The 14,992-nt window shown below is 38.0% G+C and overlaps 1 protein-coding gene across 6 annotated transcripts in view; it reads left to right on the forward strand.

The window, feature by feature from the left end:
- The window catches only part of igf2bp2a (insulin-like growth factor 2 mRNA binding protein 2a), a 54,698-nt gene that overhangs the window by 27,524 nt on the left and 12,182 nt on the right, over positions 1-14,992 (forward strand). For all 6 annotated transcript variants that reach the window (XM_077579264.1, XM_077579266.1, XM_077579265.1 and 3 more), the window contains 7 exons: positions 7,614-7,662; positions 8,787-8,838; positions 9,116-9,179; positions 9,936-10,229; positions 10,526-10,660; positions 12,472-12,594; positions 13,207-13,342. In XM_077579264.1, the coding sequence (XP_077435390.1) occupies positions 7,614-7,662; positions 8,787-8,838; positions 9,116-9,179; positions 9,936-10,229; positions 10,526-10,660; positions 12,472-12,594; positions 13,207-13,342 (853 nt within the window). The remainder of the gene's footprint in view (positions 1-7,613; positions 7,663-8,786; positions 8,839-9,115; positions 9,180-9,935; positions 10,230-10,525; positions 10,661-12,471; positions 12,595-13,206; positions 13,343-14,992) is intronic.

Genomic DNA, 14,992 nt, shown 5'->3' on the forward strand with positions numbered 1-14,992 from the left:
TTAGAAAATACTAATCAGTAAACTTGTACATGTACACTGTAAGATTTGTATGATTATAACTCAGCCACTGCATTTAACAAACAGTGTTGCAGTGTGTTTCATGTTTGAACAGCACTGAAATAAAATATTAAGGCTTAATGTTCCATTATTATAACATTCTTTCATGCTTAATGTGTGAATACTAACCCTAAGTAAGAAGTTTTGTTGAATATTCCCATAAAAAATTGATGTTTAAAAATGGATTCGAGAATTGTGCGCTGTAATATTGCGATATAGTGCCGAATCGATTTTTTCTAACACCCCTAGAATGAACTGACTGTTTTTACAGTTTGTGTGTACGTGACTAGAAAGCGTGTATGTGAATGGACAGACAGGTGCTTACATGATATATTAAGTTAATGGTCAATAATCTTCACATTTTGGGCCCTATTTTTGTGTGCACGGTTGGAGTTTTCTTTCTTTTGGTATTTTCCTAGACTGCACAAGTAGAATTGGGCGTAAGAGGGCATTTGCACCATTGTGAGATGGAACGCAGCCGATTCCCGGCCATTCGAAGCGGCTCCTCTCTTTTTCATTAATATCAGGGCAGTGGAAGCATAAAAATGTTGACAACGCGGACACAGTAATTGACTCGCTAGGTTCCAATTGATGAGTTTGGTGTGCGCAAAGTGCGTTCATACAGGTTGACTACGAGATTTCCCCTTGTGGATGATTTAGTCGGCCGCGCGTGTGAGGTGGGAGATTGGAGACCATTTGTGACGCACGGTCAGGAGGGTGCTTTTGAAATATTTTTAAAATGATAATGACAATAATTCGATGTAGGGCTTGGCATTAAATCTAATTAATTCGATTAATCATCATTTTGAAAATTGAATCTAAATCGTGAAATGGAATTTTGTCTTCCTGATTATTAAAAGCTGCTGTTTTTATGTTCTGTTACATCCAGATGTTATTAAGTTGTCATTTTGCACAAGTGGCAGAATGTTGGATGGATGGTTCACAAGACATGTTTACAATAGCTACCAAGTAACGACTTAATTTTGGCAATTAAGCACAAACTATGAATGTTAAGTTTATGCTAAAACTGATTTAGAATCGGTATACATTATTGTTGTCTGAACATTTTGCACAGAAATTATTATTTTTTATTACATTTTTATTACATTAAAATTGATTATTTTTCGGGCATATTGCTCAGCCCTAATTCGATGAAGTTATTTCTACAATGATTCAAAAGGATTGGCCCACGTCGTCATATTTATGAATGAAAAACAATGACATTCAACACACACGTCCACAGAGCGCCAAATCCGTCTGCCTGCGCCCCAATCAAATCCACCAAAACCGCCTTACACCACCTGTACCACAAGATAGACCAGTTTGTGCGAGTCTAACCACCAAATTGCCAGATGCACCCGGTGACGCTGCGGCTGGAACATAGCGAGGCATAGCGCATCTACCAAATTCACAAACACGGCACAAAAATAATAGCCAAACAAATGTGATGTATTAAAGTCCATCGAGTGATATAACTTGGTTCCACCTCCACTCCTGCAAGCCATTAGTGACATGTTTACAAAAAAAAACAAAAAACGTGTGGATGGATGACTTGAAACCCTCTCCACTTATGCCCTTGAGACGACCGCGTGTGTATTGTATGCGTGCTTCTATTCGCTATTTTCCTCTCTTGAGCTGTCACAGCCGAGAGAAGAAGAAGGCGGCGGCGGCGGCGGCTCAGCTCGCTGCTGCACCCTGATGAGCTCTCGCCCGCAGAAGGTTGATAAGGGAAACACAGGCGCTCGGGTGCTTCCTGCTGAGATGAGACGCTTGGTAGCGCCACGGAGCGACCGCTTCTTCTCTGCTGCAGTCTTAGTCTGGAGCGAAGGTGCAAGCCTTTTATGTGTGCTGAGGCGGCTGCAGGTGGGGCGGAATTCAAGGAGGGAACTGCCATACACTAACTTCATTATATTTTCATTGCGCGGGTTTGTTTATATTAGGCATTTGTGTGAAATGACAGGAAGGAGTTTACCTTGTTCTGACTTAACGCATAAGCCATGTGATCATGAATAAACAAGTTTAAGAAAGCTCCCTTGTTTACCTACGTGAGATGCATTTTGGGGATTTCACGGCCAGTCACGTTTAAAAGTTGGGGTGTTGCTGTTTTGACAATATATGCAGTCTATAAATAGGTTAGGAACAACTTTCCCATTGTCTGACTTACTTTTAAGAATGTGGTTGTTTGTGTGTGACTGGAAGCAGTTAAGGTAAAATGTAGTGCAATAGTATGCTGATGATTCGGTCTCAACCACATGACTGTGGCTATTTCTTACAGCATTTATTTTTTTAAATGTAAAAAAACAAAAAAAACATCTCAGTTTTAGTCTGATGTCCTCAGCCAAAAATCGTCACAATTTCTCACCCCCTCACCAGGATACATAAGCGTGCAACAATTGATAAGCATTCAGGCATGCTAAGGGCCCCAAAAGGCCTTTCATTTGTCAGAAGAATCATAAACAGCAATTCCAAGAGAAGAAAAACAAAAATATTTATATATATTAACTCATTCACTGCCATAAATTCATTAAAAAAAAAAGATTAAAAATTAGGGGCAGGAGGCGATTATTTTTTAAAATTGTAATGAATCGCATGACTTCACTAGTTAACATATCTGTTCTAAATGTACAATAAAAAAAAATCTAGGTTTCCATACTCTTGTTAACAAAAGTGGAAAAAAAATGTTAAACTAATAGGAATAGTTCAAATGAATTTTTGGCGATTATTTTTTTAAAATTGGAATGAATCGCATGACTTCACTAGTTAACATATCTGTTCTAAATGTACAATAAAAAAAATCTAGGTTTCCATACTCTTGTTAACAAAAGTGGAAAAAAATGTTAAACTAATAGAAATAGTTCAAATGAATTTTTGACGTCTATAGCCGTCAATGGCAGTGAATGAGTTATTATTGACTAATATTATTCCTCAGTATTTTGTCATTTTGTTAAACATACATCCTTAACACCCGAGCCACTCACCACACATAAGATGACAGCATTTTCCTGTGTAGTGGCTATAGAAATAAAGCACAATCATGTGTTTATTTTGAATTTTAACAATCCCACTCTGTGGAATTTGGAAGTTTCACTCAAAAGAGCATCTTACAAAGGCCAACGTCCAGTTGAATTTGCCTGCTAGAAGGAAAGGTGCTTGTAGAAAACAAAATTATCAAGAAGCAGATTTTCTTTGCATGAAGAACAATTAGGAGCGAGTTGAGGGCTGTTTTGAGGTGTTTTGTGAGACAGACATGCAGACGACAGGCCCAGCGGACTGAAAGGCTTTTCGGGATGTCTCTTTATTCATCCAAAGTGAGCCTCCCGCTGGGCCTGCGAGCCGTCACCGACAGGACCGGCTTCCGCACACAACTAGGAGGTAAACAACGCTTTCAGGGCCCTCATTACACACACAATTATTTGACCGATGTTTTTGTCCTTCGCTGTGGAAAAGGGGACCATTTTGTCCTCAATCCAACAAATGCTGCACTTGCATGTTACTACTTTGATTTACTAATCAATTCATTTTGCATTTAGAGAAACAACAATACAGAATTCAGTTTTGGCTGACACTGTCAGAGAGTTGCTGATGTGACGATAAGTTTGGAGTTTGCGGTGTCTAATATTTTTGACTGTGCTGCACGTCAAACAAGGTGACATACACGCCATCTTATTAAAATGTTTCCAAATGTAATTATTAGTAGCCCCTTCAATGACTAAAATGACATTTTTTCTGGGTATGTGAACAATTTCTCAGTATAATTTTAGCAACATGTTGGAAGATACAGTTGACAAGATGCAATTCAGTATTAAATGTCAAATTACAATGTGACATTTACGTCGCTTTTTTTTCTCGCTCGCGCTCTCTAAACCAGCGGTATCGTGAGCTAGGAAAAAAAGGAGCCGCCAAATTCATCAAACGCATAACAAGATGGAATCCTTTTGTATTCCAAACAGCAAGCAAAAGTAACTTCATAATTTCACCTATGCAGTTAAGCACTTTCCACCAAATGCTATACAGGTCAGGTGCAAATTGCAAGTAGTCAGCATGAAATACTTACAAAATAAAAAAAATAAAAAAGCATATATTTGTTTTATAAGGACAACCGTATTAAAACTGTAAAATGCTGACAGCTCACCAAATGGAAGTCATCTCATTTAATTGCTTAATTGGTTGCTAAAATGACAATAGCAAAAATCCATCAGCCTTTGTAAATGTGCATAAATTATTTTTTTGTGTGATACAATATTGTATATAAGCCTTCATGTGTCGGATTAAATGTATTGTAAATTAATTAGAAGAAAAGCTTTAACACTTTTAGCTATGGGACATGTTATTATTATTATTATTATTATTATTATTATTAAAATGCAAATAATAACTCTAAATTAATCTTAATAATATAAGTTGTATCTAAACATCTCCTTTATGTTACTCAAGAATGTGTAAATGCTGCTTTTATTCAACCCGCAATTTCTTTTTTCATCGCTAGTCCTTTTTTAAAAGCTACTTTTATTCAATTTACAGAAGTGTTCACCTAAAGCGACTTCCATTTAGTAGCTGGCAGTATGTTTATAATTGCTGTCCAAATACAGTAATAATGAGTCATACAGTATACGAGCTACTGGAAGTGGTCATGTGATCTGTAGACTTAGCTTGAGATTTTCTGCCAAATGATGTCGAGTTGACTGGTGAGCCGCCTCTTTCCTGCCCGCCCTCTCGCTGGTCCAAATCCGCCGGACCGTACTGTGCGCTTGTGCAGGTGGGAGCGGTAAATATTAGCTTTTCAAATGAGCGTGGTCACCCTTGGCTATTTAAAGGCCAAATTGAGAGGATTTCTAAACCCCCCCCCCGCCCCCCCCTCTCCTACCTTTCCCCTCCTTCTTGTTGGCAGGCGTCTTGATGGCATTCAACGAACGTTAAGTGACCATTCAGTGTGAATCCGACTTTGATTTGGCGCATGAGAAAGGAGGAGCTGAGGAAGGGCTCCGGCGTCACCTTGCGTGTGTGCGTGTAAACAAAACGGTCCGCAGTTTCGTGGGTCTCACCCATCTCTGCTGACAGACAGACAGACAGACGTGTGGGGGATGTTCTGCTAAGCGCGTAGCCACAGGCACGCTTAAAATGAGTCTAGTCTAGTCTCTGCGTTTGTGGAATAAAATTTTCTCTAGAATGAATTTGATGACGTCATTATTTTTCTTGTATCATGACTAACTTTAAAAACAAATGTTGCCATTTGCTGTCAACTGAAGATGACGCCACCTGTGCTGAGGAAGTAGGTAACGACCAATCAGGGCTCACCTGTTTTCTGGGTTCGGTCAGCAAACTGAGCCATGATTGGTCGTTACCGACTTCCTCAGCACAGGGTGATGTCATTTTAAGTCGACAGCAAGTGGAAAAATGACTCTTTGAAGGTATTAATTGTACATGAAAAATTACCAAATTCATTCTGTAGAAAATATAAAATTGTTGCTGCTGAAAATGGCTCAATGAGTCAATTATCCTTTTAAATTAATAAAATTAATACAATTAAGCAGCAAAATCCAGCTGTTTTTATCGATTTTAGTTGGCGGCCATTTTGTCACTAAAAATGACGTCACCATTGCTTAGGGCTCAGGTAACGACCAATCACGGGCCACGGCTCACCTTTTTTATTGAGGGTCATGTGACATTCGCAAGATGAGCGGTGATTTATCGTTACCTCCTGAGCAACTGTGATGTCATTTTCAGTCCACAGCAAGTGGCAAAATGGCCGCCCCGTGAAATAGGTAAAAACGGGTGGATTTTGCTGTATTTGAACAACACTCCCAACGACGGCCTTGTTATGATAATCATATCGTTCATGATGGTTCATTATGAGGTTTTGGCTTGACATGAGCAATATACTTTAGTGACTTATTTTGGTGGGAAAGTTGAGATTATGTCTGTTGATTTGTGTTTGGATGTACTCGCAATATCATGGCTGTCATTTTGCAACCGCACCTTTGAGGGAGTCTCTTTCTGAAGTTCGGCTGGGCTGACATTTGATCTCGCGAACACAAAGAAGCAGCATCAAGTGCAGCACGCGAACACAGATCAGTGGTGTCCATTAGCACAATCAATAGGGAAGACCTCACTTGAAATCCTCTTAGGACACTCCTGAGCTGTTATTTGCACACTTTGACATTTTGGTTGAGCCAGAAGGCGGTTACGATGCTCGGATACAACCAATTTAGCCTGGCTTGGAGAGTGCCGAGTGTCAGTGCATAAGTCACCCGCTCGCTCTCATGCAAAATCAATTTCAAGCCTGGTTTCATAGTCGCGGGACGGCGCAGACGTCAAACACATTAAAACTCATTTGTTTGCAGTATTGGATGAATGAGGTGAAGAGTGGAATGTCCTAAATCTGTGTGATTCTCACCCCCTCTCCTCCTCCTCCTCCTCCTCCTCCTCGGCCGTCCTCTTTTCTTTTTTTCCTGGAGGAGCACAATCAGAAAGAGCCATTCATTCATGTCCCGCTGCCTGCATGTGCGTCTTCCCGGAAACGCCGACCTGCGCTCTTTTCCAGGGAAAGATGCAAAAACCTCTTTGGAGGAATGCGCGCCAGCCCACCGCAGACGCTAATTTCTCCCACTTTCACCTCTCCTCCAGCTCTGTCCATCACTTCAGCTCCTGGAATGTCTGCTAATTGTCCTCCAAAGTGCGCTTAAGGACTTTGGGGGAGTTTTGCGCGATGTTTTTCTCCACATAAACGTCTGCTTCTTTTTTAAATCGCGGCGCTCATGTTGACTGCGCTGCTGCTTGTTTTGTTTCTCACACTTTGTGGTCACTTGGGCGGTTTTGTGTTTGAGCTATTAACGCGGAAGTGTTGTGATAAAACAGTACGATGTGGAAATTTAACTCATTCACTGCCGTTGACGGCTATAGACGTCAAAAATAAATTTGAACTATTTCTATTGGTTTAACATTTTTTTCCACTTTTGCTAACAAGAGTATGAAAACCTAGAAAAAAATATTGTAAATTTAGAACAGATATAAAATTTGTGGTTAATCGTTAGTTAACAAGTGAAGTCATGTGATTAATTACAATTAAAAATTGTAATCGCCTGACGGGCCTAATTAAAAATATATATTAAAAAATAAGGGCCGTTTAATCGTAATTAATCGCATGATGATTTTTTATCTGTTATAAATGTACAATAAAATTGCATTTGTATGATTCTACTGTATTTTAGAGATGATATTTTAAGCCCGGCAGTGAGGCTGCTGGACATGTGGCGATAATGTGAGTGAGGCGTAACCATGGCAATTTAGACTAATTTAGGAGTTGTATCAACTTAATCTGCCCTGCAAAAAGAACAACCTGGGAGGCGTTGTGCAGCGTCACTAACCACTTCTCTCATCCTAAGAAAATATTGTGCCTTGGAGGCAAACTCAAGTGCGAAACTTTCAAATGGTTTATGCATGCATTTATAGAATAGGCGTGCAGTTAACTTTGGATATATCAAATGAGACGATGGATATTAAAAAAGACGTGAGGATTTTCAGGTTTGTTAAATTCACTGTGTCTCCCATCTCTGCAGGAGTCGGAAGATTCAGATCCGGAACATTCCCCCTCATCTACAGTGGGAGGTGAGTTGTGTGTGTGCGTGCGTGCGTGCGTGTCCAAACAGCATGAAGTAGTCCATTAAGTTTGGAGTTTTGGTGCTGTTGACTCACTTGTTTGCATGTCCTCAAACTTCTTTAGTTTGTTTTTCATGTACACTTTAACCACTAATTTGCAATATGTTACAGAAAATTTACAAAAAATGACTATGGGAAATATAATTGTAACGCTGATTTAAATGTACACATAATGGCTACTTGTACAGTCTAATGAGGTCCATTAGAGTCGGCCTACTTTACCCCTTATTAATTAGCATACTTTTTCGATAAAAAAAAAAAGCATTGCGTGCTACTGTAAAAAAAATATATAAATCAGGGGTGGTCAAAACTTAAGGCTCAAGGGCCACAACAGACAGATGGGCCAGATAAATTAATTTAATATAAATTGCTTCTTCTTTTTTTAAATTACATTATTTCTAAATATGTATTATTATAATTATAGTATAGTATAATTATTGAACCAATTATTTAATAAAATAATTGAAAATGTATATATTTTTTTCCCCCCTGAGATTTCTAATTGTAATGGCTACTTGTGCAGTCTAATGAGGTCCATTAGAGGCGGCCTACTTTTTCCCTTATTAATTAGCATACTTTTTCAATACAAAAAAAAAGCATTGCATGCTACTGTAAAAAATATAAATCAGGGTTGGTCAAAACTTAAGGCTCAAGGGGCCACAACAGTCAGATGGGCCAGATAAATTAATTTAATAAAGCTTCTTCTTTTTGAAATTATATTATTTCTAATTATGTATTATTATAATTATAGTATGATAGTATAGTTATTGAATCAATTATTAAATAAAATAATTGCAAATGTACAGTATGTAATTTTTTTCTTTTTCTTTTTTTTAACCGTCTTTTTTTTATTTGACAATGACAAATTATATCTAACAGTTTCCACAAAATATTTTTTTTTTTTCTGAGATGAATCTTAATTGTGATATTTACAATTAAGCAATTCATCAGTTATTTGATGAGATGAATGGCAGAATAATGCATGCAGAGTGATGAATTTAAATGAACTGCTTTATTATTTTAGTTTAACATTTGAGTGTTTTCTCCCAATTTACTGACTGTCTCTCCATTAGGATTTCGACGGCCTGCTAGCTCGATATGGTACTGTAGAAAACGTGGAACAAGGTACACAACTCTTCGTCTTATTTCATCATATTGATCATATCGGTGCACTGTTATTCTAAGTGATGCAATAGATTCCCAGTTAAAGATCATGCTTGATGTTTGTGCGTTTATACACAGTGTAGTACGCAGTCATAAATTGTCGGGACAAAAAAAGCAGCCCAACACATTCGTCACTTTGGAATTTGAGCTGTTAGCATGAGCGCAGTGCTAATTGAGATTGTTATCATCACATAGAGATGATGACATCTTGTGACATTTTATGCCTCTTCCCTGACAGTCAACACTGACACTGAAACGGCGGTGGTGAATGTTACGTACGCAACCAAGGAGGAAGCTAAAGAGTGAGTATAGCGAGCGACTGAGAGGCATTCTTTGATTTTATAGCATGACTGACTGAATATCCGAACCTGAATTTGTTTAACTCATTCACTGCCATTGACGCCTATAGACGTCAAAATTTTATTGGAACTATTTCTATTAGCTTAACATTTTAGTGTAGAAGTATGAAAACCTAGAATTTTTTTATTGCACATTTAGAACAGATATAACATTGTTATTAATCGTGAGTTAATTAGTGAAGTCATGTGATTAATTACAATAAAAAATGTAATCACCTGAAGCCCCTAATTTTTAATAATCTTTTTTTTTTAATCGTGAGTTAACTAGTAAAGTCGTGCGATTAATTACAATAAAAAAAAATGTAATCACCTGACGCCCCTAATTTTGAATAATCTTTTCTTCATTTTTTTTTTTAAAGATTTAAAAAAGAAAAGATTCAAATTTGTCACATGACTTTACTAGTTAACTCACGATTTTATATCTGTTCTAAATATACAATTAAAAAAAATTGAGGTTTTCATACTCTTGTTAACAAAGTAGAAAAAAATGTTAAACTTATAGAAATTGTTCAAATGAATTTTTGACGTCTATAGCCGTCAATGGCAGTGTATGAGTTAAAATGGAAAAGCACACCACACAAAACCACAAAAATCAAAACCCGGCAGCCACAACGAAAAAAAATGCTCAAATTTTGCTTGATTGAATTGAAATGTATTTTCACGTCGCTTAATATTTACTGTTGGTCGTTTAACCTCCAGAGCCATCGAGAAGTTGACAGGACAGCAGTGCGACGACCTCTCCTTGAGGGTGTCGTACATCATGGACTTGGACGCCGCTCCGCCCGTCCAGGCCGGCCGAGGTCGACGCGGCAGCCGGCTGTCCCGGGATCAGGAGACCGCTCAGCCCGGACCTTCGGGAGGCTTTGGCGGCCCGCGGCCCCGACAGCAGCAGGACTTTCCTTTGCGCATGCTCGTGCCCACTCAGTTTGTGGGTGCCATCATCGGCAAGGAGGGACTCACCATCAAGAACGTCACCAAGCAGACGCAGTCAAAGTAAGCAACTTGGTTAGCTAGGTAGAGATTTGATACCCTTTGAGACCAGTGAGCGCGAACCTCCTTTTAGAGTACCAGACATTTTTTTTTAAATCAAATATTCGAGATGCCGCATTAGACACTGCGGACTGTGGAAATTGCACACCAATGAAATCATAACCTCATCACCCGTATGGGAGATTTAACCGCTGCCGAACAATTATTCTTTTCTTACGACTGCGCTCATTTTGCTTCCATTGAGTAAAATACCGTACACGCACGTTACCAAACTGTCTCCACTCTCGTCTTGCTTTCAGAGTGGACATCCATCGGAAGGAGAACGCGGGCGCGGCCGAGAAGCCCATCACCATCCACTCGTCTCCGGAGGGCTGCTCATCGGCCTGTCGTATGATCCTGGACATCATGCAGAAGGAGGCCAACGAGACCAAGACGTAAGTTCACGTTCACGTTACATCTCGCAGGAGATTAACCATAAACGTCCACGGCCTATAATCTTATCCTTTGACCTGCCAGCGCACCTTTTAATCTCAGCGTGCATTCACGCCGCTCTGGACCACTAACACAGTCAACACATGACACATCTCACACAGGCTGAAACGTGACGGCGGCTTAGCGTTAGAGAAAGACGGACGGCATATCTAATTGGCTTTGACTTTGATCTCCTGTCACACCTCAGCATATACTGTACACTCGCCGCTTGTTTACTACTGTTTGCTTTTCAATTAAAACGTAGAAGTGCCCGTCTTTTTCATCAGTCACGCTTTGTTCTTTTCTGGGAATAAAGATGTCGTTTATTAGTCATTTAAAAACTTCTGACAAGCTTGTTAAGCTTGTTAGGAGGGTGAAAGCAGATGTTTTCGAGGAAGCTCCTTGAACGGAATGTGATCATGAAATCATTGCTTAATTAATAGCTAGTGATCTTGAAGACAGAATGTTATGCCTGCTTTGGATGTTCACAGTCCAGACTTAGACGGCATGATTAATCATAAAATAAAATAAACACTAACATTTTTATTAAATAAATAAAAAATCTGCCATCTTAAAATAAAATATGAAATTAATAAGAAGTCAAATTTAATGTTATTGGGAATCAGTACAGTCATAAAATATAAAAAATTACATTTTCACGTTTATTGTGTATTTTATATAACAAATAAAAATCAGACAATGCTAGTGTATAGCTTTATGTGTCTAGTAGCATATTTTAAATTGTTCTCTCTGGCTAGTAAAATGTATGCTGATGCTAACTAGAGTGTGGTTACTTGATTTGTTGAAGCCACTGGAAATCGTAATACTTTAGGCTAATGTTTGTCACGTCTAGCATGTAATCTTGTTAAAGCATTTGCAATAATGTTTGGTGCTAGCTGTCCATAGTTAAAGCTAGTCTATAGCTTTATGTGGCTAGTAGCATATTTTAAATTGTTCTCTCTGGCTAGTAAAATGTATGCTGATGCTAACTAGAGTGTGGTTACTTGATTTATTGAAGCCACTGGAAATCGTAATACTTTAGGCTAATGTTTGTCACGTCTAGCATGTAATCTTGTTAAAGCGTTTGCGTTAATGTTTGGTGCCAGCTATTCATAGTTAAAGCTTTTGTTCCACTTGAGGCAATGCTAAGGTAACTAGCATTAGCATTTGTTTCTGAGGTTTGTTGGGCACTCAAGGTTTCTGTCTTTGATTCTACTCACTACTAATATCAATGCTATAGGTGTGCGTCGTAGTTGAAGCTTAAGCTACTTGTATAATATTTGTCCCATGATGACATTTTTACATAATGTAAATAAATGTTTTTAGAACCTACTGTATACTAAAGCCACAACATTTAGTACATCTGTGCAATTTAATGACATTGTTTCTAATATTTTCATGTCCTTCTTAAGCTGAGGTGATGTGGCTTCCCTGAGGTGAACAAAATATAAGAAAGTCATCTCATGAATGTTGCAGAGCAGTTGTACACCACTGCAATAAGAAACACAAAATTGATGGTTAAATTGTCTAATGACGCATCCAGTGCATGTAATATTGTGTTTTATTTAATTTTCAATCCATTTATATCATGCAGATGAATGCAAGAGTGAAGATGACAGCAGAAAAAAAAACCTGTACAAACATGCTGAAAATCTAATCCTAAATCCTGAATAAACAACAAATGCGACAGTCCTCATTTACAACAGTTCCACCCAATTGATGTTGCTTAACATTCTTGACATATATGTGTATGTGTTGTGTGTGTCTTGTACAGGCCGGAGGACATCCCTCTAAAACTCCTGGCCCACAACAGCCTGGTGGGCCGCCTCATTGGGAAGGAGGGCCGCAACCTGAAGAAGATCGAGGAAGATACCGGGACCAAGATAACCATCTCCTCGTAAGTCGCCGCCATCCCTCGCCTCATCTGATCACGCCTTTCTACAAGATATTTGTAGTGTGTCTGGGGGGATTTTTTTTTTTTTTTACAGCAAACAACTTACATAAGAGTACCATAAATGACAATAAATTGAACATGTGTGTACTGTGCAGCCAAACCAAACTGCATGATGCAGTTCCCAGATATGTTTATTGTTGTAAAAACACAATTTAGTTCAGTAGTTCAATTGTGGAGCCACTCCAATTTTTTCCCTTGCGTTAACACAACTTCTTTCACTTTTCTGTGGGATTCCCTGTTAAAAGATAACCATTCAGTTAACAACTCAATATTTAACAAGGGTATGAAATTATGAATAATTTTGGTGAATGCTCTAATTGCGCATGCTGTTTCAAACTTAATGAACATGTACTAATAAAAATAGTGTTGTTTATCAGCACAAATGTTTATGCCCGTTTTGAAAGGCCCATACTTCATTAACTCCTGAGCGAGATACACTAGAATCCAATTAAAATCCACCCCACCCCCCTTTGAGATAAGCAAAATATGGCTTATTTGCTGTTCGCGCAATGCTCTGACACATCTGCGTTTGTGTGTCTGTGCGCAATGTTGTAGGTTACAAGACTTAACCATTTACAACCCAGAAAGGACCATCACGGTGAAGGGCATCTTGGAAGCGCTTTGTAAAGCAGAGGCAGAAATCATGAAGAAATTGAGGGAGGCCTATGAGAACGACGTCGCTGCTATAAATGTGAGTGTGTGCAGACTCATCATTTGTGTGTGTGTGTGTGTGTGTGTGTGTGTGTGTGTGTGTGTGTGTGTTACGTACTATAAGCTTAGTAATTAGCAGCCGCTGGTAAACAGAGAGCGACACACGATCGCTTCACAGTCGTCTGACTCATGGCCGCCTTCTCCCCGCTGTGCACGTGTGAATCGTCCCCGTAACGCAGCAGCTCCTTCCCAGCATCCATCTGATCCCCCCCAGTGACATCATCAGTCGGTGCTGGCTGCAGCCCGAGGGGGCAACAACAGTGTTTGTTTACTACTACACACATTGCTAATTTTACTCTTGAAGACTAAAATGAGGAAGTAACACGTGTAAGGCGTCCAACAAAGCTTATTAGTTCTAGACGAGAAAAAAAAGTGATTAAAAAAAAAAATATATATATATATATATATATATATATATATATATATATATATATATATATATATATATATATATATATATTTTTTAGCTTTTTAAAAAAAATTGATTTTCATAAAAAAATATTTGTATGATCTTTTTCTTTATTAAAAAATAATTGTAAAACTTATTATTAGAGTTACTTTTTTATAAAAAATATTTTTTAGGTAAAAAAATATATACATTTTTTATAAAAATAATTATAAAAAAATATTTTTATGATTCATTTTTTAAAATAAAAATCTTTTTTTTTTTTAAAAAATGTTTAAAAAAACATAAATTTTTCATTTTAAAAATTAATTATAAAAAATATATTTTATAATATTTTTTTTATAAAAATCTAGTTTTGTACGCCTGTGTGTGTGTAACGTACTATAAGCTCAGTATTTAGCAGATGCTGGTGAACCGAGAGCGACACACAAAAATTATTTTTATAAATTTTTAATTAATTAATTTTTAAGACGAGAACACATACATATCATACAAATATTTATTCTTCCAACTTATTAGGATTTTAAAGTGGATAGTACTAAGTAATAATTTGTTTCATAGTTGTTAATGCCACGGTAACTGCTGAGCCCAGCAAAACTCTGTTGCTAACCAAAACAGCAGCTGGGGGCTCCGACAGTTGCGAATGGCACACAGTAAACTTGCTTACACAATGTAAGAAGTCATGCTCAGTTACCACATGTGATTGTTTTGTATTTATGGCCTGCAAGTGTTTTTCGTACAATTAAGTACTGTAATTATGGCTTCACTACTTCACATTGTGGCCTACGTACAAATCAACAGTATAGAAATGGAACGCCGTAAACCGTGGGCGCTCTGTACTGTACACGGGGAGTGCTGTGAAGTAGTCAGGCTCTAGAGTAGTTGACGACTGGACTGATTATGTTTGAGTGTTTATCAGAATCATAAATTATTTTCACGCAGTGATTTTGCACTTGTGCTGTCAACAAAGCACAATGGTGGCCAAATGTATTAGTAGTATTGTCTGCAGATTTTTACCTAAATTGTCTACTTTTGTTTGTAAAATGACATCTTTATTCACACAATCGTATCCATCTTGTAGTTTGTGTAAAAATAAATGTAACTTCTAGATCTATTATTTCCATTTCAACTGTCCCACAAATCTATGCATTAAAGACACTAAATTGTTAATGCGCGATTGAATGCAACCTGCGATTGACTGTGGCGTACACGGCTTCTTCTTCA

Source organism: Vanacampus margaritifer, chromosome 11 (assembly GCF_051991255.1).
Source record: "Vanacampus margaritifer isolate UIUO_Vmar chromosome 11, RoL_Vmar_1.0, whole genome shotgun sequence".
NCBI classification, from domain to species: Eukaryota; Metazoa; Chordata; class Actinopteri; order Syngnathiformes; family Syngnathidae; genus Vanacampus; species Vanacampus margaritifer.